This window comes from Lutra lutra, chromosome 18 (assembly GCF_902655055.1).
Source record: "Lutra lutra chromosome 18, mLutLut1.2, whole genome shotgun sequence".
NCBI lineage: Eukaryota > Metazoa > Chordata > Mammalia > Carnivora > Mustelidae > Lutra > Lutra lutra.
The window spans coordinates 1,585,811-1,610,725 of NC_062295.1; the positions used below are offsets into that span (position 1 = coordinate 1,585,811).

Sequence of the window (24,915 nt, forward strand, 5' to 3'; positions counted from 1 at the left end):
TCCCCACCGAGCAGAGAGCCCGATGCGGGGCTCGATCCCAGGACCCTGAGATCATGACCTGAGCCAAAGGCAGCGGCTTAACCCACTGAGCCACCCAGGTGCCCCGTCCCACTTTTTTTTTTTTTTTTTAAATAACGATTTACTTTTATTTAAGTAAATCTGTACCCACCGTGGGGACTGAACTCAGGACCCTGAGATCGAGTCACATGGTCCTCCCACAAAGCCGGCCAGGCACCTAGTGCTTGTTTAGTTTTCTTTCCTCACCCCACGACGGAAAAGCAGTCATCGTGTCTACGTGTCGCCGTCTTTTCTGGGGCCGTGTCGGGTGCTCAGGTGGCAGGCTTGCAGAGCCACCTTCCGCGGCCCACCAGCTCAGCCTCTGGAATCTCCCCAGATTGGTCCTGTTTGCTTCCGAACCCATCCACTGGGATCTTCATGTCGGTTACTTGTTCAGGTCTGTGTAGTAAGGTCCCAGCTGAGGGCAGCAGGGCTGAGAACCGCCCCTGGGGCTGGAGGGCTGGCTTTGCCACATCAAGGCTGGCGGGGCTGTCTCTGGCAAGTCTCCTGTCTGTGCCCCGGGCTCCCCTTCCCAAAGAGGACGGTCATAGCTGCGGCCACGGGGTGGGGCCACTGAGCTGGGCTTGGCACAGCGACACACCCCCTCAGTGGTGCCGTGGGATGAGGTGGTTCTTGCTTCATGGATAGCGGATTTTCCTCACTGTTAACGAGGTCCCCCATTTTCCAGATTACTCTTCTGTGGGGCTGGTTGTCCTCGGGTCTGCAAAGGGGGCATCAGTGGTGAGGGGCTCCCGGCCTGTCCAGGGAAGACAGGTGGCCTCCACACAGCCCAGGGGAGGGTAACGAGAGTGAAGGCTCGTCTGTGGAGGGGCCCTGAGCCCTGGCCAAGCCCCCACACGCCCCGCCCCGACGTCCCACATCAGGCAGGCAGTGCTGGTGTGGCCAGGTGCCTCTGGCCCCTCGTGGTCGTGGGCGCCCCCTCCCCGACTCCCAGAGACAGGTTTCTTCTCATGTGAAGACATTTCCTGTGCCTGATTTGGCTGTGTTTAGAACTGTCTTCTGCTATTTGCGTGTGTTTCAGGCAGAAAGGGGTGTTTGTCTGGTCCCCTCCCCACATACTGTATGCAAATAATGAAGCACAGATTACTTTCTGGGTGGATGTCACACGCGCCCCCCACTGCTTCTGGAGTGTTCCTGTTCATTGCTAATAGCTCGCTACTCATCTGTGGGTGCAAACCCGGACTGTGTAGGACCCCATGCTCTGGAGGGATGGTTTTACTGGCGACACGAGTGTAGGTCACACATGGCCATGTCTATTCCTGGAAGGCCTGGGCAGTGCCAGATATCCAGGACTGGGCCCTGGGCCCAGACCGGCTGCCATGTCCTGAGAGCAAAGCCCAGCTGCCCAGCTGTGTGCACAGGTGACCCCCCTCCACAGCTGGCCCCTGGCTGGCCACCAGAGCTGGAGCCTCAGACAACTCCGAGTCCCCCTCGCTGCAGGGTGACCTGGGAGGGCAGAGCAGCTCAGAACAACCAGCTATGTGCATTATTGCAAAATAAATTTATTTGAAGATACACGGTCTTATAAAAGGTCAGAGGCAATTTGAGATCCCGGATTCAGCTGTCTCATACAAAGATTCAACTTCGAGGAGCACAATTTCGTGTCTGCTTTTAATCCTGAACGTTCTTGAATCACGAAACAGCCAACTGTTTACACAACACGCTCAACACGTGACTCTGGCACCGGCGGCTCCACAGCTTCTGGCTGGGGGGCCGCGGCGCTGCAGCCCTCGGGCTTGGGGGGCCTGGAGAGCGCCGCTGTTGTCACTAGCTCTGACAGCACGGACAGGTTCCCGCATCCCGGCCCTTCCCTCCCCTCACACCTTCCAAAAGCATGAGAACTCAAACTCGGCCCAGCCCACCATGGAGGGTGAGGTCTTCGCGCTTCCCAGGAGGAAACCAGATGGACTCCTACGTGATGGTGTGCGGACAGGGCAGGCAGGCCTTCCTGGCGAGCCCAGCGGGCTGGCCGGCAGAGGGGCCAGAGCGGGTGGCCTCACCAGGGCCTTACCTGGCTGTGTGGCAGCCCGGGAGGAGGAAGGAGGCTCCTGGGTGTGGTAGCTCCTGCCCACGCTGGCGGGAGCTACGTGAGGATCCTGGCAATGGCTTGCAGGGAGGGGAAGTCGCGGTCCTGGGCGGCGTGCAGTGCCTGGTGGCTGCTGACGTCCCCGTGCGCGAGCACCTGCTGGCAGGTAGGGCACACGCAGCAGTCCAGGCCCGCCGGCCGGGCGCTGCCCTGCCACGCGCTCTTCTTGTTCTTCTTGGCCTTGGCGCCAGGAGGCCCCTCCCGGCCCCGGAAGTGCGTGTGTGCGGACAGCAGCTCCTGCTGCTTGGCCGTGTCGGGCAGCAGCACCAGCAGCTCGTTGAAAATCTTCTGGAAGTTCTCCCCGAGCAGGTCGCGGCAGCTCTTGTAGTACTGGGCTGCGGAGATCACGCCCTGCCGCCCAGAGCCAAAGCCGGTCACGCCCAGGCTGGGCTGCGCCCCGCGGTGACCGTGCTGGCCCCCCACACCCCTGCCTGGCTGACCTGTCTGAACTCCCCCGAGTGGCTCTTGAACTTGCCGAAGCGGGCCTCGTCGCTCTGCAGGAAGTCCCTGATGGACTGGATGAGCTGCAGGTTCCTCTCCCGGAAGTTCTCAGGCACCAGGTAGGCCTGGGGCGCAGCTGTCAGCCTGGGCCTGAGGGTCAGGAAACAGGCAGGAGGTGGCTCCTTAGCCCTTTGGGGTGGCCCAGGCTGAGGACACTCCCCGGCCTCCAGGGGCACAAGGCGGGGCGGCCCACCGCTACTTACGCTTTTGTGGTGGTGACGGTGCTGGGGACACAGGCTGGGTGGGAGCCAGGCAGGAGGCCTGAGAAGCCAGGGGGTGGCTTGCTGATGGCGGGCACCAGGCCAGGGGGAGGTGGGGGCGGAGTGCCCTTCAGGAGCACCACAGCATTGAAGCCTGTAGGGGAGGCAGACCAAGACCCAGATCGTGACCCGTTTTCCACGTGCTGGGGAGGCTTCCCCTGCTGCCCAACCCACCAAGGTCAGGCTCCATCCGCAAGCCACCCTCTGCCGGACAGCAGGTCCAGGGCCCGAGGATGCCGAGAAGCAGCACACACGCTGAGTTCCTGCACGGCAATCCCGGGCTGCGGAGACTTCCTCCCCCGGCTCCAGAAAGCGCTAGGGTTGCCCCATCTCACAGGGAGGGTAAGCAGCCTGCTCATGGTCAGTGGTGCTACTAGGCTTCCCTCCCCTGCCTGCTAGCCTATCACCGCCCCTCACGGTGTGCTCCCCTGGGACCCGGGGCTCCAGTCTCACTCTCCCACCCTGGCCCCCTCCCAGATGCCCAGAAGCAGGCCGCAGGCAGACACACATACCTGGGGGAGGGGGCATCCTGGGTGGACAGGGGACTCCAAGCGCCGGGAAGTCTTCCTGGGGTGTGGGGCAGGGGAGAGGCCCCAGGGGCCGTGGGAGCCCAGGAGGTTCCTTGGGCGCGCTGCGAGCCAGGGCTGGCCCCTCTGTATGTCCGTTGACGATGAGGGCAACGGGCCCCTCGGCTCTCCCAGCGCTCATGGTGGGGGTCTGCTCAGCCCCAGGGAGCCCATCTTTGTCAGGGGGCAGTGGGGGCGGCGAGGCGGCACCCGGCTTCTCCGAGCCCAGCTGCTGCTTCTTGCCGACCTTGGTGAGGGTCCGGGTGGAGGCCGGCGCCGGAAGGGAGGAGGCGGCTACCGCGGCAGGCGCACTCCGCGGCTCCTGGGCAGCGAGGCCGGTGCGGCCGTCCTCCCCCTCCTCCTCTGAGGGCAGCGGCCCGGCCTTCTTGCTGCCCTTGCCCCCCTTCCCAGCCTTCCTGGCAGGCTGGCTGCTCCCGCCGGCAGCCGGGGCCCCCGTGGTGGGATGTGCCACCTTTTTGCTGCCACTGCCATTCCAGGCAGAAATGAGGCTGGTGGGGGCAGTGCTGGGCCTGGAGGCGGAGGACACCAGGGCAGGGAAATCGTCCTCCTGGAAGGTGCTCCTACCCCTGGCAGGGACAGGGTAGGTGAGCCCCAGCCCCACGGGGCCTGGGGCCGCCACTGCAGAGGAGGAGGAGGAGGACGTGGAGGCGCAGAGGCTGGGGAAGTCTTCATCCTTGAGCTTCGAAGTGGGAGGCGGGAGGGTGCTGAGCCCAGGGAGGGGAGTGGCGTCAGTGGCCTGTGCGCCCGAGCCCACCCCACCCCCACCCGGACCCAGCAGTGCACGAGTGTACCTTGGAAGGACAGCCCCTGGGGCTGGGCCGGTTGCTGGGGTGCCCTCTGGGCTCACAGGACCGTTCGGCGAGGCCTCCTTGAGGCCTATGAGGCAACGAAAGGACCCGACGTCAGGGATGAGAACATCCAGGGGGTGAGAGCACACCCTCCAGGGGGCACTCAGAGTTCTGCCCTGTCATTCCTGGGCACTGTGCCAGCCGGGAGCCTGCCTCGCACCTCCCAGGTGCCCACTGGCTGCGCCAGCTCACCTGCACCTTCGCCCTGAGTCCGGGGCGGCCGCCGGGGGCCTCGGAGCTCCTCGAGCCCCCGCACCCCTGCCTCGTCCTTCTTGGCTCTGCCACCCTCCTCCCGGTCCTCACTCCTGCGTGCCTCCTGCTGCTGCTGCTGCTGCTGCTGCTGCTGCACGGCCACCGAGGCCCGAATGGCCGCTGCCACTTCCCGGTCCTCTTCTTCCCTGGGAGGGGGAGGCCTTCAGGCTGGGCAAGGCCTGGGACCACGGTGCTGTGCAGGATGAGGAGCTGGGGAGAGGCCTCCCCCGCCCACCCCGACCCAAGCCTATCCTCCAGCGGAGTCCTGGGGCCAGCGAACCCTGCGCCAGCCAGCCCTCACTGCCAGCAGAGGGCGATGCAAATGCAGCAGGACTCCTGAGCCAGCTGGTCTCTGGCTGGGGCTCCCCAGCAGCACACAGGCCCAGTGCTGTGGGGTCCAAGATGCCTCTATCCTGTGGGACACTGGGGACAGTGCCTGGCCTGGGCACGTGCCTGCAGCGTGAGCATCTCATGGCCTGCCTACACTGAACCCCGTCAGGGACACAGGCCCCTCTGGTGCATCCCCACCTGCAGGGTCCTGGCGTCTCTGGCTAGAACCAGAGAAAAGAGAAGGGGATGTCTGCTCACTCAGGACACTAAGCAGACCCCACCACCAAGCCAAGGACACCAGACACCAGTAGGCCAAAGTCCCCCGATCCCCGTGCGGGGTGCCAACCCAGCTGCGGGCCGCGGCCACCGCCTCAGGAGTGGCACCAGGAGAATGTCAGCAGCGCGCAAATCCTCCCACCTCTTGTACCTCCAGCTTCCTCGACGGTTCTGCTGGGCTCCACGACCACTGGCCCGGCCAGCACGGCCTTGGCGGTTGTACCTGTCCACCTCCTCGTAGTCCTCACCCCCGACGACCCCTGTAGCCGGCACAGAGGCCGTCACGGGCCTGGGCCAGACTGAGGCTTGTGCTCCGCCTTGCCCAGCAGAGACCAACTCACTCCCCCAGCACAGGAGCCCCAAGGACCCACTCAGACCCCTCTGGGGTCCACACCAGCCCCAAGGGGAGAAGGGCCTGCCACGGCCCCAGGCACTCCACAGGGCTCCGGCCCAGGAGCCAACCCCAACCCCCCGACCTGTCGATGGAGACACCAGGAGTTCCCTGGGGTGACCGCGGGCTCAGGTGTGTCCCCTGTCCCACCGACACACGACGGGTCAGACCGGGACCTAGGTGTGGGCTTTCCAGACCGCGGCGCGCGCGGCTGCAGCCCGAGGGAACCCCGCTCACTCACCCTCGTTGCGGCGCGAGTGCCGGGGCGCGTAGCTGAACTGCAGGTCGATCTGCCGGTTCTGGCGGGCCTCGGCGCGGCTCCGGCTGTGGCAGGCGGTCCTGTGGGCCTTCAGGTCGATCTCGGTGCGGAAGGCGTGCGTGAACTGCTCCGTGCTGCAGCGGCCCTCCTCGCACAGGAAGTGCTTCTCCCGGAAGTGCTCACGCAAGTAGGCGTAGTCGCTGGCGAGGCGGGGTGTCAGCGGGAGCCGCGGGCCCCGCCCCCGGCGTCGGCCCCGCCCCTGCCCGCCGCCCCGCCCCGCCCCCTAGGGCGCCCAAGGCCCGCGCCCACCTGTAGTAGTCCTGGGCCCCATCCGCGTCACAGAAGTGGCAGAAGTAGTGATCGCGGCGCAGGTGTTTGAGCAGCTCGTCGTTGTCCAGGTAGCGCTCATCACAGAACTTGCAGAGCGGGTGTCCACGGTGTGACGTGTCGTCGGGGTCCCCCTGCATTCGGTGTCGCGCCAGGTCCTTGCGCGAGTACCACTTGCGCTCGTAGGTGAAGATCTGCAGGGGAGAGGGTGCTGGGCGCGGGTGGGCCCCTTCCCACGACCCCCAGGGCCCAGCCCCCACCTGCCTGCACCTGGCTCTCCCCGCCCCCCGCAGGCGCACCTTGAGGTGCTTGAGGCACAGCTTGCAGCAGAAGAGCTCGTGCTGCTTCCGCATGTGCTGCTCCAGGTCCCCGAAGAGGCCGAACGGCGGCAGCGCAGGGCACTGTGGACACTCATGCTGAAGCAGCTGCCTAGAGAGACACGGAAGGCCCCCGACCCCGTAGGCACTCAGGGTGGCTGTCTGGAGGGAGCCAGGACCAGCACTCCCCTCACCCCCTCACCCCCCCTACCCGCGACGCCCCGAATCACTCTGCCCGCGGAGTCGGCTGCTCCTGGCCTGGATGGCTAAGCATCAGCAGGGCATGAAAACTGGGCCCACACCGGGGCCCACCCCCTCTCCTGGAAGGGGACGATCACTCCCAAGACAACTGTACCCCTTTACAGGGTTTTGCTGCCATGGGCTAAGAGCCCAATTCCCAGGAGCTCTAGTGGGCATGGCAGAGCCTCAGAAAGCAGGCACCATGCGCTATACTGGAGTGCCTTCCCTGGACTCCCCCTGCCCCTGCCTCCACTGCCCCCGCAGGCAGAAGCACCCCTGTTACAGGAGAGGGAATGGAGCACGGGCCCTGATATCTGGCCCCAGGGCTGTGAGGAACACAGGAGGGGACCAGGATGTGCTCATTCCCAGTGCAGGGCTGGCCACAGCCCCTAGGAATCCCGGGCTGAGGCTCCCTCTTACCTGTACAAGGCAAAAACTTTTCCATCAGCAAAGTAGATGTCATATTTCTTCTCATGCTGCAGCTGGTGGAGGGAGATCGTGGCAAAGGCAGGAAGCTTCTTCCCAAAGACTACCTGGAACCAAGTGAGAGGGGGGTGAGCAGGGCCGCAGACATCTGGTGGAGGACCCCTTCAGGCAGAGAAGAGGGAGGCACTCAGCCCCTGGTGAGAAGGCCGAGGCCCGCCCCACAGCAGCACTCTATGCCTTCCCAGCCTGCCCAGGCCCCTCTCCTCACCTGTAGCCAGAGGGCGAGCCTAGGGTGACCCGTGTGGAGACACAATGCCCGGCCTCGCCACCAGGGGGCGGCAGGATTCCCCACTTATCCATAGCCACACTAGCCCCGTAGCGGGAACAGAAGTCACCCCAGAGGAGGAGAGGTCAGCAGTGAGCCCCTGGGGCCAGTGACATGGACCACATGGTCGGGCAAACCAGGCCTTCATCACATGGGTGTTGAGCACAGGGCAGAGAAGGGAGAGATGCCGCCCAAGAAGCCGCTAGGGAAACAATGCCACCAGGACAAGCTGGGCGACGACACATCAAGCCTGGCCACCCTCCACCCACCTGTGATGCCCCAGGAGAGGCTCCCCCGAGGGTCTCAGCCACAGCCCCTGGCTGCCTCCTGCTTGTTAGCCAGCTGTCAGGGGTGCCAAAGTGCAGAGCTGGGGCGTGCTGGGCACGGCCTGGATGCAGACCCCTGTGCACCTGTTTCCCAGGGCGTCTCAGGCACAGCCCACCAGGCTGCCCACTGGCGGGCTCCTGTTTCAGTGCTTCCAGGACCCTCCTGCAGGCTCAGGTCTTCCCTCTGCACCAACAAGGGCACTGCTCCTTCCAGCGCTGCCTCTTCTCTGGACCACGACCACACTTCTGGTCTCCTCTCCACAGCCCTTCCCACTCCACTACTGTCCCCTCCAAGTCTGGGCCTGGTCGCTTGCCTCTGTTCAAAGTCCTCACCTTGGGAACAATCATGTCAAGGTCATCTCTGCTCTGTTTAGGCTCAGCTAGGGAGGATGTCTGGGATCACAATGGCCATGAACTCGGGAAAGCAGGGGACTGGCTGGGGAGAATGGTGGTCACACTGCCCCCAGCAGCTGGATGCTTAAGACTGGTTCCCTGGGAGTCTGGGGGAGAAGCTGGGGGGCTCAGTGTGCACTTGTGATGACACACTGTGGGGCAAGCAAGCTGACCCCAAGCCCCTCACAGGAGCCCAGGGGAGGTACCCTGGTCCAGCCACACCCATTCTGGGGGAGGCAGAAGGATGAGCAGTGCCCCCGCAGGCCTTTCTTCCCGCGTCATCCTGTCTGGTGAATGTGGCCACCGGCTCTCGCCCCCGCCCCACATGGAGTTTTGGGCAGGTGCTTCACCACAGCTATGCTCCCCTGGCTCCCCCTTCCCCTGGTTTCCTTCTCAGGCCTCTGGGCCTCACGCTGGCCTCTTCTCACTGGACCTGCCCTTCTAGGACAAGGCCACACCCAGCCCTCACAAGGGCACCTTCCCAGTCCTGACCCCAGTTCGTCCCACCTCTTGCTGGGGGACCAACGCCTGCACGCGCAGGACCACAAGCCAGGCAGAATGCTGCTGGCCGGCCACAGATCAGAAGGTCTGTCGTGGAACCAGCTGCCGGGACTCAGGGGCCCTAGCTACCCTGTGGCAACACAGGGAGCAGGTTCAGGAGCCCCAGCGTCCTCCCACGAGGGAGTCCCTGCCGAAAAGCATCCAAGTCCCGCAGACTCAGCAGAGGAACAACTTCCTTCCCCAGAGGAAACTTGTGCCAAGATGCCACTGTCACCACTGTCCCCCCAGCTCCACTGCCTTCCTCTCAGAGGTCTGATCGGACCCACCTCGGGGGGTGTCTCACTGCCGGCACCCTCGCTGTGGACAGAGGCGGGGTGCGGTTCCCGGGAGGATTGCCAGGCTGTGTGGGCGGAGGTGGTGGGGGGGGGAGGTCTGTCTCTCCAGAGCAGTCTCTTGGGAAAGCCAATGCTGGGCACACCTGACCCAAGCCAGGAGAGGGGCAGACACTGGGGTGGCTCAGAAAGGGACGAGAACCGCAGGAAGAGGGATGTGGCCATGGAACACAGGTTCAGGGCTGGATCTGTCAGAATGAGGGTGAGCAGGCTTGGCGCCAGGGTCAGGAATGGCAAAACGCTAAGGGCCCTTCCTAGACAGGCTGTAAAACCAGGCCTGGGGCCCCCAAGGCCTGTGCCGGTGTCAGGACCGGCGATGAGTACACAACAGGACAGCAGTGCAGCCTGGTGTGGCCAGCATCCCTGCCCCCCACAGAGGGTGAGATGAATGGTGAGACCAAGTCGCTGGACAAGGACCACATGGTCTGACCAGGGGTGGGGAGGAACCCACCAGAGATCCAACCAGCATGGCCTGAGACCCACCCACGCTGCTGATCACGCTGAAGGGAGAGGGTCATGGATCCAAGGACAGAGGCACAGGCCAGGCCTAGACACTTGAGGACGGACCATCCTGGGAAGCCCCTGGGTCAGCCAGGCTGTTGACGTCCGAGAGGGAAAGGGCACCCATGGGTGGGCCCCAGGATGGCTGGGCTAATCCCTGAAGAAAGGGAGAGGGAGATGGGATGAGAGCCCTGCTCAGACTCCTGCAGGGGTGGGTGTGTGCTCCTGTCTGGGGCTTTGCTGCCCCCCACTCCCAGTATACAGTGGGCACTCACTGCGACTGAGCGGAAGAGGGTATGGGTGATGCCAGCAGTGACCCCTGGCGAGCGTGAGCTGATGGCAAGGGTGGGTGGTGAGGGCCCCACCTAGGAAGTTCAGGCCCCAGAGGAGCCAGGCGGACTAGGCTGGCGGGGAGGGGCCCTGACACCAGACTAGCAAGGACAGGCAGCAGGCCCCACCTCCTGACCCGCGTGTCTTGCCCATGAGATGGAAGGGAGGTCACACTAGCTCAGACACACCCCACTTGGTACGGCGGCCCCATCAAGCCTCTTTGCCAGAGACAGGCATCGGAGCAAGGCGGAGAGCAAGACTGGAATCAGTGGTCAGAAGAACAGGGACTGTGGGAAAGGTGAGACGGGGGCTGGCGCTGGTCTTGACCAGGAGCCAGCCTGGCCTCCACCCTGAGCACCTGCTGGGCGGTCTGGCTTCATCTGGCCCCCGCCTGATCAGCAGCTGCTGGGCTGCTCTGAGTCTGCTCTTTGCAACGCCTGCCCCACAGTGGGCACGGGAAGCCCTGAGTCGAGGTGGAGGCCTGTTCCGCACAGCATCTTGGCATGCTCTCCTCAGGATTTTTACGCACTTAGTCCCAGCACGGAGGACAGAGCAGAAACAGCCCCTGGGGGTAGCTGCGGGATTCCCGAGTGGGCATGGGACATTCAGACGACAGGGCAGAACTCAGCCAGGGAACAGGAACAGCTAGGGTAGAGGTGCCAGTTCAAGGTGGGAGGGAGCAAGATGAGTGAGAGGATCGTCATCTCCCAAAGTTCCCAGGACATCCTCCTGATGCCCAGTAATTCAGGGCAGGCCCAAAAGGTTCGCCAGAATCGGCCAGAGGCACCCAGTGCCAAAGCACACCCCAGTGGGAGCCTGCTGACAGCTCATGTCAACAGCTGCTTGCCACAGAGCACTGGGAGGGTGTGGGACCCACAAGGACCAAGAGAAGCCAGGTGCCAGCCATAGCAGCCACACAGAGGTGTCTGCTCACTTCCGGAGGAGACCTGCAGCCCCTGCCTTCCTGGAAGAGAACTACAGGTGCACTGGGAAACCTGGCCCTTCAAGGGTGACCTCATGCCAAGCAAGACTGGCAGAGCTGGAAGGTGCTCACTAAGCCACTGGCCCAAGGTCTTCCCCACGATTCCTGTACCCCAGATCTCTCCCAGGTCCGTCTCTGTCCACCCCATTACAGACTAATGGCATCTCTGTCTTTTTTTAAAAGAGCACAGAGTAAGTGCTCATGGAATTACAGCATCGCCTTGGCTCCGCTAACATAAATGTCCACCTAAAACAAAAACAAAAACACAACTAAGGAAACCTACTCCTCAACAATGCCGTTTCTGCGTCACTTCTAGGAAGAAGAAAGTCAGATTCCCTGGCAGATGTCAGCAGCCCAAGGTTTCCATGAACAAACCAGAGGAATTTCACAACGCTGGAAGCAAACATATCTCAGACCAAACCAAGGGAGCGCCAGCTAGGTGCTCCCAGCCAGCATCTGGCATTTGGGTGGGGGGACACACTCCACGGTGCCCTCTCTGACCCCCTCCAGGGCTTCCAAGTCTGGACAGAGTCAGAAACATCCCGCCTCCACTCTGGACCTGACCCCCACCCCCGTTGGAACTGGCAAGGAGAAAAACTTCTAACACTTTTGTCCCCATCCGCCAACAATCCTAAGAAAGCCTCGGTGGTTCAGCCTTCCCCCTCCGGTGAGCAGGTGTGAGTCCCTCAATAGCTCAAAGCACCAGTCTCGGGAGGACCTTGCCCGGGTTACCCCGAGGAGCCACACACACACAGCTGGGCTGGAAATTCCCACTCTCACCCTCTGCTTCCCGGACAGACTGCCATAACCGTCCCCATAGGGACCGCTCCCTCTGCCACCCGGCGGGGCCACCTCCTGCCTGCCGGCCCCAGATGCCCCCCGGTCGGCAGCCCGCCCCAGCGGGGTGGGGGCTGCCGCCAGGCCTGTGTTTTGGAAGCCGGCGCCGCCAGGCCCACGGCCGGACACCAGAAAGGCAAAGTCCCCTTCCGGCCGCGCCCCGCGCCCGCCCCGGCGCCCCGAACGCGCGGCCCAGCCGGCGCGGCGCACCTGGCGCAGCTCCTCGCGGCACACGGCGCAGTAGCGCTGCTCGCACAGCACCCGCATCTTGGTGGAGCAGCGGTAGCACACCGGGTGGTCGCAGCGGCCCAGCGCCGTGGCCTCCAGGTCCCCGCAGCACAGCACGCAGCTCCCGCCGCCCCGCTCGGGCACCGCCGCCGCCTCCAGGGCCGCGCGCCGCCCCTCGGCGCCCGCCGCGGCCGCCGCCGCCGCCGCCATGGTCCGGGCTGCGGCCCCCTCCGGCCGGCGCGGCGCGGCGCGGCCTGGCTCCCGGCGGGTCCGCCCCTTCCGGGCAACGTCAGCGTCCCGCCCAGCAACGGCCCCGCCCGGCGGAAGCGCGTGCCGTCACTTCCGCGCTGGCGAGGCGCGGACGGGGGGCGCGGGCGGGGGACTGGGGGCCAGACGGCAGGCGCGGGCGGGGGACGGGGGGCGCGGGCGGGGGACCGGGGGCGAGGGCGGGGGGCGCGGGCTGGGACCGGGGGCGAGGGCGGGGGGCGCGGGCTGGGGACCGGGGGCCGGACGAGGGGCGCGGGCTGGGGACCGGGGGCCAGACGGCAGGCGCGGGCTGGGGACCGGGCGAGGGGTGCGGGCTGGGGGCGCGGGGCGGGGGCTGGGGACTGGGGGCCAGACGGGGGGCGCGGGGCCCGGGCAGGACCGCAGCGCGCCGCCGGGCAGCTTGGAATTTCGGAGCAGCCTCGGACGGCGTTCCCCGCGGTGCAGTGTGAGTGCGCCCCTGCTCTGGGTGGGCCGTCCTCGTGCAGACGTGCTGTCCCGCGTCGATCGGAAACCGCACGTCCTGCAGCTTTTTTGCTAAATGTAGCCGCCGTGTGGGGAGCCCATCGTTTCCCCCCAGCCCAGACCGCTTGTATCTGCAGCGCACGCAGAAACAGGCCTGGTCTGCAGGCGCACCCCCCACCACCACACACACACCCTGCCCCGGCCGCCCCAAATAAGAAATTTCTGCAAATTGTTATCATAAAAGACTGTTTTTTAGTGACCTCCATCTCGGAGCCAGGAGCTATCTCCCCGGATCCTGATAGGAACTCAGGCTCTTCACTGGCACCCCCGGCCGCCCTGGGGGGCTTGGCGCAGAGAAGCATCAGGGCAGGCTTGCTAAATGGACGGTGGTGAATACTGGGCTTCAGGTCCCTGCAGGTGGTGGGAGGGCTTCCTTGCTGCCCTTGGGGGACAGGCACACTCCAGACCTCCCTTTTGCTATCAAAGGAGGAGAGTCAAATCTGAAGCCTTCTAGAGAAAGGCAGTCTGTTGTTGGGGAGCGAGCCTGGACTTGAGAATGAGACAGAAATGGGCTTGAAACCCCAGTTCAGCCACTTATTTGCTGGTGAACTTCTTAGTTCATTGAACCCTTGGCTTCCTCACTCTTGAGTTGCAAAACGGTCATCATCACATCAAGTGAATCTGGTGGACGGGCCACATGCAGATGCCTGCTCACTGTCACAGCCTCACTAAATGACGGCAGAGGGGTAAAAGACTGCCAGTCCACGAGTACAAAAGGACAGGAAGGGAGGAAGCAGCGAGTGAAAGATGTAAACAAATTCTGGAACAACAGGAAGAGTGACTCACTTTACAAAGCATCCTTGAGACCTTTGGGGGGAACCCTGATAAGAAGTTTCACCGAGGGTGAACCGAGGCAGGGGACTAAAAACAGGAGCCCCTGCAGGTCAGTGCATGGAAGCGGGGCACCTGGGCCCTCCACCCCTGCCCTGGCTTCTGTATCCAGTCTGCATCCCACCCCCATGCTTGGGGTCCTCCAGAGAAAAGCTTTATTGCGCTCCCCGTTACAGAGTGAAAAGCCATTCCTGCAGTGAAGCCTCCCACTCAGCAAAGCCATGTCCCCACAGAAAGAGCATTGAGGTGTCATTCATAGGTGGGGGCAGCCAAGGATGTCCATGCTCAGGAGGAGAGCCTGCCGTGTGAAAGATGGACCAAACCAAGCAGACCCAGGGAGCCAAAGGAAGCCTTAGAACTGTATTTGGAGCACCCGGCTGGCTCCTTCGGTGGAGCATGTGACTCTTGGTCTTTGGGTGGTGAGTTCCAGCCCCATGTTGGGTGGGGAGCCTACTTTAAAAAAAAGAAAAAACTGTATTTGACATTTCCAGAAAAGATGCTGCTTCCGTGAAATGAGGCTAGGATTCCCCGAGCAATAACGAATACAAAACAGTTAGGAAATAAAGGGCTCTTAGAAATTAAAAACATGAGTAAAAACTCAAGAGCAATTTGGGAAGATAAAGAAGCTGGGACACTGACTCTAGAAGGCGCACCATCTAATTCGTAGGAATGTGAGGAAGAACAGAGAAGCAGAGAGGCGCGGATTATATCACTGAAGGGTGCGAGTGTTCACGCTGAAAGGGCCCAGCCAGGGAGGAAAGGCCCTCAGCAAGTGACGTCCTCTTGGAGGACTGCGGATGAAGCAAAGACCCTGACAGATTTAGGGAGGACGGGGTAAGGAGGGAGAAGATCCCAGAAGAGGGACTGAGAATAGGACTCTACTCCTGGAACACCGGAACCCAAAGATGGCCTCAGATTTCTGAGGGAGTAGGTTATCCGTCCACAGATTCTACACCTAGAGAATCTTTGCGCTAGGCATCGAGACATGGACTAAAAAGGTCCCATGTCCCCATTTGCGTGGAACTGCCAGAGGGTTCCTGTCTCTAAAACGTTAGGGCATACCAGTTGGAACATGACCTGGCATCCAGAAAGAGGGTGTGCAGCCTGGAGCAGGAGGCCGCCGTCTCCCACAGCGGGGCCTCCAGAGCGGACATGGAACCAACCAGGCTGTCCTCGCGTGCTTGAGCTTCAGGAGAAGACTGTGAAGAGCTGTGAAGAGCTCCTCCTGTCTCTCAGAGCCTTTGGGGGAAAGTAGCACAATGAGCATGTACACAAACGAGCAAAGAAGAAAACGCCACTGTAGGAAAGGAAACGTAGTGATCGTCGCCTTAGCGGAGGACAGTATTTGCGCAGCCATAACAACATAAATGCTGGCCGGTGAGTTCACCCAAAGTGGTGAGAAAATCCGAGCGGGGGGGACCAGAGCTGCATCTACATTTGTAGGAAGCCTTCTGGCACCAACAGAGAGTGGCGGTTTACAATCTCAGGGTCTGTGGTTCTCAACGGGGGGCAGTTTTACCCCCAAAGCGACGTTTGCGGTGGTCGCAGCAGAGTGGGAGCGTTAACTGATGTCCGCTGGCTCATGAGTTTCCCGCGGCCACTGTTGAAAAATGACCTCAAACTTATCGGCTGCAAACAACACAGATTGACTACCTTGCAGTCGGAATTCCCAAGTTCGGAAGCAGTCTCACTGGGGTAAAATCAAGGTGCAGATGGGGTGCACACCTCCCGGTGAGAATGCATCCCATCCTCTCCAGCTTTAGAGGCCCCCCTCCTCCGTCTGCCGGGTGCATCCTGCCAGCCTCTCCCTTGTCACACACACACACACACACACACCCGTGCTCCGAAGCCGCCTCCACACTTACCCAGGTGACGGCGCTGGGCCCACCTGCCTGGTTCAGGACCATCTGCTTCTGTTAAGGTCTGCTGATGAGCACCCCTGGCTCTTTAATCTGCAACTTCAGTCCCCTGCTTTACTGCATCTAATAGGTGGGCACAGGTTCCAGGATATCTGGGGCACGTACGTCTTGGGGAGGGGCTGTTATTCTGCCTGTACGGTGGGAGTGACGCCCAGATATTCTGCTGGCTGGTCCCTCTGCGCAGGACAGCCCCCACGTGTTGTGGGCGTGGTGCTGAGGGTGCTTGTCACCCTGATGAGGTGATAAGTTATGCTGGGGGCTTCTGGCTGGGGGGCTTGCAAAGAGAGCTCCCCGGGAGTGGAAATCCTTGCTTTCTTGTTCTGGGCTGTGAGTGGGTACATGTGTGCGCACATGGCAGAAGCACTTGTGAAGACAGGAGGTGCACGCTTTTACTCAAAGTACGTCGAGGCTTCTTAGAAAGCCGCTGCTGGGATAGCAGTTGAGCTTGTGATTTTTAAATAAGGGGTAAGTACCAGCAGAGAGAGCTGAAGGGGTTGGGAGCTGTTGCCTCTGGAGAGCAGGACTGGGATGTGAAAGCGTGAGTGAGGGACAGTTTTAAGTTCTTCCTTATACTAGCATTCTGTTTATAATGTAAATTACCTTGATAGAAATAAATACTTTTTTATTTTTTTTTAAAGATTTTATTTATTTATTTGACAGAGAGAAATCACAAGTAAGCAGAGAGGCAGGCAGAGAGAGAGGAGGAAGCAGGCTCCCCGCCGAGCAGAAAGCCCGATGTGGGGCTCGAACCCAGGACCTGGGATCATGACCTGAGCCGAAGGCAGCGGCTTAACCCACTGAGCCACCCAGGCGCCCCTGAAATAAATACTTTTTTAAAAAAACAAAACAGGGGCGCCTGGGTGGCTCAGTGGGTTAAGGCCTCTGCCTTCGGCTCGGGTCATGATCCCAGGGTCCTGGGATCGAGCCCCACGTCGTCGGGCTCTCTGCTCTGCGGGGAGCCTGCTTCCTCCTCTCTCTCTGCCTGCCTCTCTGCCTACTTGTGATTTCTCTCTCTCTGTCAAATAAATAAAATCTTAAAAAAAAAAAAAAAAACAGATTTGCTCAATCGCGGTGTCCTTAGGACAGCGTCGTTGTTGGGGCCGGGGCCTGTGCGCGGTGTCGGGGCTGCGAGTGGCCTGGCCTACAGGCGGCTTGGTGCCGTTGGGGAAAGGGAGCGCGCAGGCACTCCGAAGTCATGCTCCCCTGGTTTCTAGGAGGGTGTTGAGTGGATGAAGGGAGAGGTGAGGCCCAGGAAGGAGAGTCAGCCCTCGTGGGCCCGTCACCTCCTCCCTTCCTCCCAGAGTGACCCCTGCAGCGGGGGGAGGGCTCAGGGCTGGGCAGGGCACAGAGCCCTTCGTCCCCTATACCCCACATTGGGAGTTCCCAGGACGGTGGTGTGCTTTGCTGCCCCAGCCTGGCCCTGGGCTCTCCCCACATGCCTTCTGCACACTGTTGCCCAGCAGGAGCCCCGCTCCATCTCAGCGGGGGCCTCATCATCTCATGGGCTTCACAGCCATAAGCAAGCAGGACGGGTGTTTAAACTTCAGATGCGGAGCATAGCGTCCTGCAGGCTACTCTCTGTGACGCTGTGTTTGGAAATGGATCCATGCTGGTACCTGTCGTTCTGCTTCCTGTCCCAGCAGCCCCAGACCCCATACCACCTCGCTGCAAGTGATCCTGCTGGGCCCCCCGCCAGGGGGCACCCGGACCCTCCCCTGATGAACTGGGGTGGGGTGGGGTGGGAGCTCCAGGCAGCCCCCCACCCCCCGCCCCCACCCAGTACTCTTAGCAGGGAGGATATGCAGCGTCAGGGGACCCCAGAGGCCCGCATCGTGCCGTGCTGCCCGCCCACTGCACACTCCAGGCGGCTCTCCAGGCCAAGGGCCCCCCGGAGGGAGGCTGCTTTCCACACAGCTCCGGGTCCCTGTGGTCCGCCAGGCGCCCTCCAGGTGCGCCCACAGCTGCCTCTCACCCCCTCCCGGACCAGTCCCTGTGCCAGTCACCTCTCCATCAAAGCGTTTTTACCAACAGCTCAGGAGGCCGGGAAGCCTCTGACAGAAACAGCAGGAGATGGTGGCCCATCCATTCTGGGGGCAGCTACTGTGTGCCAGGCCTGGCACTGAGACCCGCACCTGGATTCATGCTCACAGTAAGCTGAGGAGGGGCTCTCACCACCCCAGTCTGCAGGCGAAGAAACTGAGACAGGAGAGGTTGAGGTGCACGCGCCCCCCCCCCCCCGTTCCCACTACCGAGCACAGGGCGCAGGGCCTGGTTCACTTCTCCCCTGTTCCGCAGGGCCTTTGCAGGGAGGGCCGCATTGCTTCTGAGTGCCCCCAGAGCTCCCCACAACCAACTTGGGTCCCTCCTGCCTTAGAGGTGCACCCTCTGTCCTCCCAGCGCCTCTGGCCCCTTGACATGGAGGAAAGGCTGTTCCCTTCACTTCCAGAATCTCGCTTTCCCTTTCGCTGAGGAGACTGGCAGAGAGCGACGGGCAGTTTCCATGGAGAACTGCAGTTCTGGTCCCCACAGCGGTGCTGTCGGGCTGGGGGGCTCTAGGTCAGACCCCACTTGTCCCACTGCTTACCCAACAAGTGATCTGAGCAAGTTCATTTTCCTTGTGCCTTACTTCATTGATAAAGGAGGTCAGTACTGGTCCATTTTGGGGTACCTTGATCTCAGAGTTCTGAGTTCAAGAGTTCTGAGTTCACCCACATTGGGTGTAGCAATTACTTTAAAAGATAAAATCTTTTAAATTTTTTAGAAGATTTTATTTGAGAGAGAGGGAGTGAGTGAGAGAGAGAACACACACAAGCTGGGGAAGAGGCAGAGGGAGGGAGAAGCAACCCTGATGGGGCTCCATCCCAGGACCCTGGGATCATGACCTGAGCCGAAGGCAGACACTTAATGACTGAGTCTGCCATGTGCCCCCCAAAATAAAATCTTTAAAAAAAAATCATCCCACCTCATGGTATTGTTTGGAGATCAAAATAAGACATTTCAGGGTTACCTGGGTGGCTCAGTTGGTTAAGTGTCTGCCTTTGGCTCAGGCCATGATCCCGGGGTCCTGGGGTCAGGTCCCATGTCAGGCTGCTTGCTCAGCGGGGAGTTTGCTTCTCCCTCTGCCTGCTCTGCCTGCCTCTCCCCTGCTTGTGTGCTCCCCTCACCCCCACACCTCTTTCACTCTCTGACGATAAAGTGTTAATTTTTTTTTTTTTCCTCCAGGATCCCTGGCATCTGGGACCTAGGAAATGTTCCATGAGTGGTGTGCTTGCTGGGGGTGGGCTGAGGTCAGATTATTTCGGGGCCTGCATCCCTCCTGGGCTGGGCTCAGGCAAGAATGGGCCGGGCTCTGCCCTCTGGAGAGTTTGTGAGACACATGCGTGCACAGCGGAATACTCCAGGGGACCATTCAGGTCAGGGCCATGCAGACAGGATCCTGAGGGATGAGTACAAGGGTGGGAAGGACGTTCCGGGCGCAGAAACAGAGGCAGGCAGCATCCCAGGTTGTTGGGTAAGGCAGAAAGATGAAAACTGGCCGTCTGAGACAGTGGTCTTGCGGGAGGGGTCACACAACCAGAGAGAAGGCTGGAGGTCCACAGGGCCTTCTCCTGCCCAGGCCAGGGCAGGGCTAAGAGGACGGGTTTACTTTTTATTCTGGAAGCCGTGGGGAAGCACTAACCATCTCAGGGAGGGCCCATGTGGCCAAGCTCGTGGCTGCAAGCATCCAGCTGCAGCTGGGAGGTGGGCTGGAGGGGACTCACCAGCGCGGGTGGGAGAGGATGGGGAGAGGTGGGGGGACAAGAGACAGCCCTCAAGAGAGGAGATGCACAGAGGGTTCTTGAATGATGCGGAGGACGCCCACCAGTGAGCGCTTCTGGCCCCACTAGGGTTCTTCTAGCCCCCCCAGTCTTTCGTCTTCTGGTGCCCACCTGCAAGAGTTCTGGCTCGGGAGGCATCCCTTTGCGCACGTCCACCCCACCCCCACACTCCCGTCCCGGTGTCCTGACAGCAGGGGCGTCCCCAGCGGAGCATCACTTAGAGTTCTAGCTGAGGGCCCACCCCTGGGAGAAGGTACTCTGACAACCCACGCCCCTGTCCCAACAGCCTGGGCCGCTCTTCCCTCTCCAGCCCTCCTCCTGGCCTTTCGGGAGCGCAGCGAGTACCGCGGGGGCGAGCGGGGCGGGGCCGGCGAGCAGTTATAGCGGGGTCCGCCGCGCTGCGGTCCCCCGACGCTCCCCCGGCTCCCCGACGCCGAGGTCCCGCAGTGCGCCCGGACCCAGCCGAGTCAGCTGCAGGCCCGCCCCGCCGGGCGGCCGTCAACCAAGCGCCCTGGCGCGGGGCCCGGCAATGCGGGGTCCTGCGGCGCGCGCGTTGCTGTTGCTCCTGCTGCTCCTGTCGCCCCCCGCTGGCGCCTGGTACAAGCACGTGGCGAATCCCCGCTACCACACAGTGGGCCGCGCCGCGGGCTTGCTCATGGGGCTGCGCCGCTCGCCCTCCCTCTGGCGCCGAGCGCTCCGCCCTGCGGCCGGGTCCCTTGCCTGGGACACCCAAGGCCTGGGCGCGTCCCCCCAAGGGCTCTTTGCCAAAGACACCCTCTCCCCGGAGCCCATCCCCCGCGGTGCTCTCCTGCTCTCCTTGGGGGTTCGGGAACTGTTGGAGACGGGAAGCGGGAACCCCCGCGCAGGTCTCGGGGTCAGTGCGCCTTGGAGCCAGCGCTCCGCTGAGCCCCGGCCGGAACTGGAGCCCCGGCTGGGGGCCTCTTCCTGGACCCCGGTGAAGCAGGCCAGGTACGTGGGGAGAGAAAGGGGCCCGGGACCGCAGCGGGTGGAGGATGTCTGGGGAGATCTGCGTACCCGCGAGAAACCCCACGATCTTCTTATCTCCCACTTCTTGCCCAGAAAGGCTTTCCTGGAGCCTCCTACCCTTCCCACCTGGAAACGGTAGTTGGGGGGAGGGTTAGTGGAGGGTGCACAGCCTTCTCCCTAAGGTCCTGCTTTGTTCTTTCTAGAGCCTTTGGCGTGTCTCCTGTTCAGCCATGGTCTGCGCAGTGAACCACCTTTGCTGGTCCCCACTTCTCCCCAGGGCCATCCTGAGTGCACCCCTTGCTGGTGACGCCCCTCATCTGACCCAGAGGGAGTCTACTCGTCTGCCTGGGCACACAGCTCAGGCCAGGCCAGGAGGTCTGGCCAATAAAAGCTGCCTGGTTCATGCTTTCCCGTGTGTGATGCCTTTCCTCTGTGATGTGTTCTTGGCATCTTGCTTCAGGGTGCAAATAGCTTCGTTCACGCCCTGGCAAATATCAGGAGCCCTGTCCCTGGCCTGGGGGGTGCCCTCTCCTAACCAGATCCATCTGTAAGTGCTTGGGGGGATGGGTGAAGAGGGGACAGAGGCAGAGACTGGTCCCCTTCCCTCTCTGCCACTGCATCTCCTGTTTCAGGATGGGGTCATCAGACCAGGTCCGAGGGTCCCATAGGAGAGGAGAGGTCGCAGGGTAGGTAGGTGCAAGGCAGACCCTGGGTCCCACTGCCATCCACCAGAAAGAGGGAAACAGGACTCACACCCTAGAGTCAGAGCCCCCAATGCCAGCCTCCCGGGAGCCCCAGAGTGCCCCCTCACTATGCCCTCTGGCCAGGCTGGGGAGGAGTATGTCTTCCTTAAGGGACCTTACGACCAAGCAGCCCACCCAGCCCGCCCTTCCCCCATCTCCCAGGATTCATTTTAAACCCGACCACTTTTGCATCCCTCCTTCCCCTCATCCAGTGGCTTCTGGAGAGCAAGTGCAAACCCCCAGCCCCTCCTTCAAGACCCCACTCTCCTCCTAGGGAGGAAGGACCCCTGCCCCCTCAGAGACCCTTACACTCTTATCGCCTCTGCATTTTCAGTTATCGGCCCCAACCCCCATATAGTTATGCTCTGCCATCGGGAATAAGGGCCTCCCTCCACCTGGGCCCCTTTACAGCTCCCGCTCACAAGTGTCTGGGCCTCTCCCCGCTTCTGCTTCCTCGTCATCCCTCTTCTGCATGGGCTCTGACTCTCACAACTGTCCAGGGCCTCCAAGCACCCAGTCACCGTACCCTGATGCTGTCTGCCCTTGGGCCCTCCCTTGGCCATATGGCAAGGCCTTCCACTAGGACAGCCAGCCAGGAGCAGAGGAGGGTGGTCCCATACCCCTTGAGCTGACTAGCTTCGAGATACTCACATGGAACCAGCCCCCACGTTCTCCTTGGACTCTGGAAGCCCCCATTTCTTATTGGCAATTCCCGCTCATCTCCTGGGTACATCCTTTTCCCCATGTTGTCTCCTAATGTGGGTGCTTTTTTCTCGGCCCTCCCGGTTCTTACTGACCAAGCCCTGACTGTACAGACTCTGATTCCAGGATCAGCCCTGAGGGAAGGGATGGCCACAGACTCCTCAGGTCAACCCATTCTCTGCACTCCAAGTCCATTCCTGCTCCTGCGTCTCGCCAAACTCGGCATTTCAAAGCATGGGCGTCCTGATCTGATCTCCCTTCCAGGGCACAGCACCTCACCCTCCACCAACGACGGCGCAAAATCCACGTTCTGGGGCTGGGCCACACAGCTGCCCTTTCCCCTGGCCCTGTGGCTCCTTCCTGTTCCCCACACAGACTGCAGGTAGTCCGCGCCGGGGCCAAGTGGTCTGCATATGTTTGGTCACAAGCGCTGGACGCTTGGTGAGGCTCTAGATTTCCCTTGCCTGGAGGTATCCCGGTCCAGAGGGGTGGACACCAGGTCCAAGGCGAAAAAGCAGTGCTGATTTGGGACTTGACAGAGGCCCGGCTTCTCTGCCTACCGCTTCCTGGCACCCCTGTGCCGCTGCAGTGCAAGCAGCCCCAAGGCGCCGGCCTCACTCGCAATCGCCACCCAACAGGGGAAGGCTGGACCGAGTCGGAGCCGGAGCGGGTGGGGGGGACCCCGGGCCAGCCCCTTGAGCGAAGCAATCCCACCGAGAGCCGGCAGGCGGCGCTGCGCGGCTGCGCCTCCGGACTGCAGCCCCAGTCGGCGCCTGCGGCGGTGGGAGGGGCCAGAAGCAGGGCGTGGGCGGGCCCAGAGCGAGTGGGCGGGTTCCTGCGCCGCCTCACTCCGGTGGTCCGCGCGGTTCTCCCCGTTTCTCTCCCTTTCGGTTTCGGGTGTCGTGTTCTCTCTCTTTTCGTTGCGCTGGTCCCGGCTGCTGCATTTTCGGGCTCTGAAGAGAGGCCTGGCGTATTCTGAAGGGGGGAGGCCGTAAGCGAGGCCCGGTCATCCCGTGGGGCCGTTATGCCCAGTAGGAAGGCGGCGCCGGCCCGGGAAGCTCCGGGGCATTACCCGGGCGTCAGAGTAATGGCTCCACCCTGCAGACGCGCCCCCAAACCTTCCCTGGCCGGCGACCAGGCCTCTACCCACGGCCACGCCCCGGAATCCCCGCCCAGGCCCAAGCTCCGCCCATCGCTGCGGGGCGTTGCACCTGGGAGCTAGGTTCAAAGCTCAGAGGAAAGCCCCTTCCCCGCCCCGGGAGCCCTGGGCCGGCCCCCACCCCAGGGGGCCCCTCTGACAGCCCAGGAGAGGGAAGCCCCGAGAGGTCTGCCTCCCGTCTGTCGCAAGGCCTGTGTAGCAAGGTGGCAGCGAGGGCGTCGGGGTAGGGGTGGGAATCACCTCCCACCGGCCTCCCCGCCTGCCCCGGGCCTCGCGGATCACCACCCTTGGCCCGGTCCCGGGCGACCCAAACGCCTTACAGCCCCTGCCCGCCGCTCTCCTGGGTCTTTGTCCCTGCTGTTCTTTTGGCCCGGTTCTCTGCCTCCCACTTCTGTCTCACACGGAGGCCCGTGGCTGGAGGAAGGGCATGGGAGAGTTTGCCCGGAGAGCCGCTGGGTTCGCCTTCCCTGCATTTGTTCGTTGGGCCCCCATCCTTACGTGTTCCCCTCACCCATTCCTACTACCCCTGCGGAATCTACCTGTCCTCCTCTCTGCCGCCTTTATCCTGCGGCTGTTACCCACACCCCCTTGTTACTCTCTGCTGTTGCCTTTGTTACTCTGTTACCTTCCTGGTCCTTCCCAGCTCCTTTTCTGCTTTGGAGCCTCCTTTGTTACGCTGCGATGCAATGTTCTGGCCCCTGGCTGGGACCACATGTCCCTGGTTACTCCTCCCTCATCTTCACAGACTGGTTGAGGCTGATCCTGGGAGTTTCTGTGCTGTGGGGGGGGGGGGGGGAATCTCCAAGGGAGGTCCTCCCGGGAGGACCAGGCCCTCCTATTTCTCTACCCCCAGCCTGGGGGGCTCCCATCCAGCTACCTCCCTAGACTCTGGCGTGGCCCCATACCACAAGCTGGCAGGTCCTGGTTGCTGGGGGTGACCCCTAAACCCCATCCGGGCTGGTATGTGGTAGACCGCACCCGTGTCACAGCCTTCAGGAGCAGCAGCACCAGGCTGGGTCCAGAGAGGCAGTCACAGACCGGACAAGCAAGCTCTGGACAGGCAAGCAGACAGATGGAGGTGGCCAGCTCAGCGGGAGCCTATGGCAGCATTAGCCAGAAACTTAGAGGTGGGGGTGAGGAAGCAGCCGTGCAGTCTTGGCCTAAGTGGCTTTTAGGGGCAGCAGCCGGGTGTGGACACCCAAGGGGCTGGGGCCCAGGAGGCTGCCCGGAGGAGAGCCCTGTGCTTGGGCGGGGCCTGGGCGCCCAGGCTAAGAGCACTGGAGAGGGGAGAAGGAGCAGCAAGGACGGGGCCTGAGCGGAGCCTGCTTCTGCCCCCATGGGGAACTGTCTGGGCTGGTTATACCTGACCCCCGGGGACCAGGTATGTGCAGGGGTCTGGGCAGGCTGGGGAGGGGCAGGCTGAGGGGGAACTCAGCTGTCTTCCTGTATCTGAGGCTGAGAAAGAGCTCCATGATAAAGTGTGGACTTGGACTCTCACAGCAGTGCCTAAGAGGAGCTGGGGAACCTTGCCTAGGTCCCATTCCTCTCTAGAACTGTTTCTTGATCTGCAAAATGGCCTGAGCGCCCTTGGGTTTTCCCAGGTAAAGTGTACTCAGAGGCACGACAAAGCCTAACCAATTTTCTGTTGTCATTCTTGTCTGGTTGGGGGAAGGGACACTCATGCTGGGGATAGGAGCTAGATGCTAGGGGAGAAGGATGGAGGGAAGGGTGGGCTGGGGCCAGGGGGTGGGTCACAGGGGCTAGTTCATGGGAACAGCTTCTCTGAGCACTGATCACAAGCCAGAGGTCAGAGGCCAAAGTCCTGGATACATGTCATCTCTCCCTGGGATGAGCAGGGGCACAAGTGAGGGTACCTGGCAGAGACAGTTGTGTGTTGGGGGATGGGTAACGTTTAACAGACATCCCCAGCACAGATAAGCGAAAACTATATCCTGGGGAGGGCCCGAGCCACGC

The 24,915-nt window shown here is 62.1% G+C and overlaps 2 protein-coding genes across 5 annotated transcripts; one reads left to right on the forward strand and one right to left on the reverse strand.

Moving 5' to 3' along the window:
* Window positions 1-1,560: 1,560 nt before the first annotated feature.
* ZNF598 (zinc finger protein 598, E3 ubiquitin ligase) lies at window positions 1,561-12,244 on the reverse strand. Its single transcript, XM_047712908.1, has 12 exons — window positions 11,976-12,244; window positions 7,173-7,285; window positions 6,495-6,624; window positions 6,178-6,389; window positions 5,851-6,068; window positions 5,361-5,478; window positions 4,553-4,758; window positions 4,304-4,388; window positions 3,438-4,216; window positions 2,869-3,019; window positions 2,605-2,755; window positions 1,561-2,515 (listed from the first exon to the last, which is right to left on the reverse strand). The coding sequence occupies exons 1-12, from the start codon at window positions 12,201-12,203 to the stop codon at window positions 2,162-2,164; spliced, it is 2,745 nt and encodes a 914-aa protein (XP_047568864.1). The 5' UTR covers window positions 12,204-12,244; the 3' UTR covers window positions 1,561-2,161.
* Window positions 12,245-12,621: 377 nt separating this feature from the next.
* Window positions 12,622-20,743, forward strand: NPW (neuropeptide W). 4 transcript variants are annotated; one of them, XR_007124301.1, is made up of 3 exons: window positions 12,622-13,531; window positions 13,847-14,032; window positions 16,993-18,302. XR_007124301.1 is itself a non-coding variant. In XM_047712916.1 (2 exons), the coding sequence occupies exons 1-2, from the start codon at window positions 19,880-19,882 to the stop codon at window positions 20,581-20,583; spliced, it is 483 nt and encodes a 160-aa protein (XP_047568872.1). In that variant the 5' UTR covers window positions 19,818-19,879; the 3' UTR covers window positions 20,584-20,743. The 4 variants fall into 4 exon arrangements, 1 of the variants encoding a protein (XP_047568872.1); XR_007124300.1 differs by having other exon boundaries at window positions 12,645-12,705; window positions 13,372-14,032; XR_007124299.1 differs by lacking the exon at window positions 16,993-18,302 and adding an exon at window positions 20,541-20,743 and having other exon boundaries at window positions 12,622-14,032.
* Window positions 20,744-24,915: the final 4,172 nt, after the last annotated feature.

Bases quoted from the DNA above. Each gene is read 5' to 3' on its own strand.
- ZNF598 (XM_047712908.1), bottom strand. From the start codon at position 12,203: ATGGCGGCGGCGGCGGCGGCCGCGGCGGGCGCCGAGGGGCGGCGCGCG. The intron at 3,020-3,437 runs GTATGTGTGTCT...CCTCCCCTACAG, and splicing joins CAGGATGCCCCCTCCCCCAG to GCTTCAATGCTGTGGTGCTC. The intron at 2,756-2,868 runs GTAAGTAGCGGT...CCTGACCCTCAG, and splicing joins ACCGTCACCACCACAAAAGC to GCCCAGGCTGACAGCTGCGC.
- NPW (XM_047712916.1), top strand. From the start codon at position 19,880: ATGCGGGGTCCTGCGGCGCGCGCGTTGCTGTTGCTCCTGCTGCTCCTG. The intron at 20,320-20,540 runs GTACGTGGGGAG...TGTTCTTTCTAG, and splicing joins ACCCCGGTGAAGCAGGCCAG to AGCCTTTGGCGTGTCTCCTG.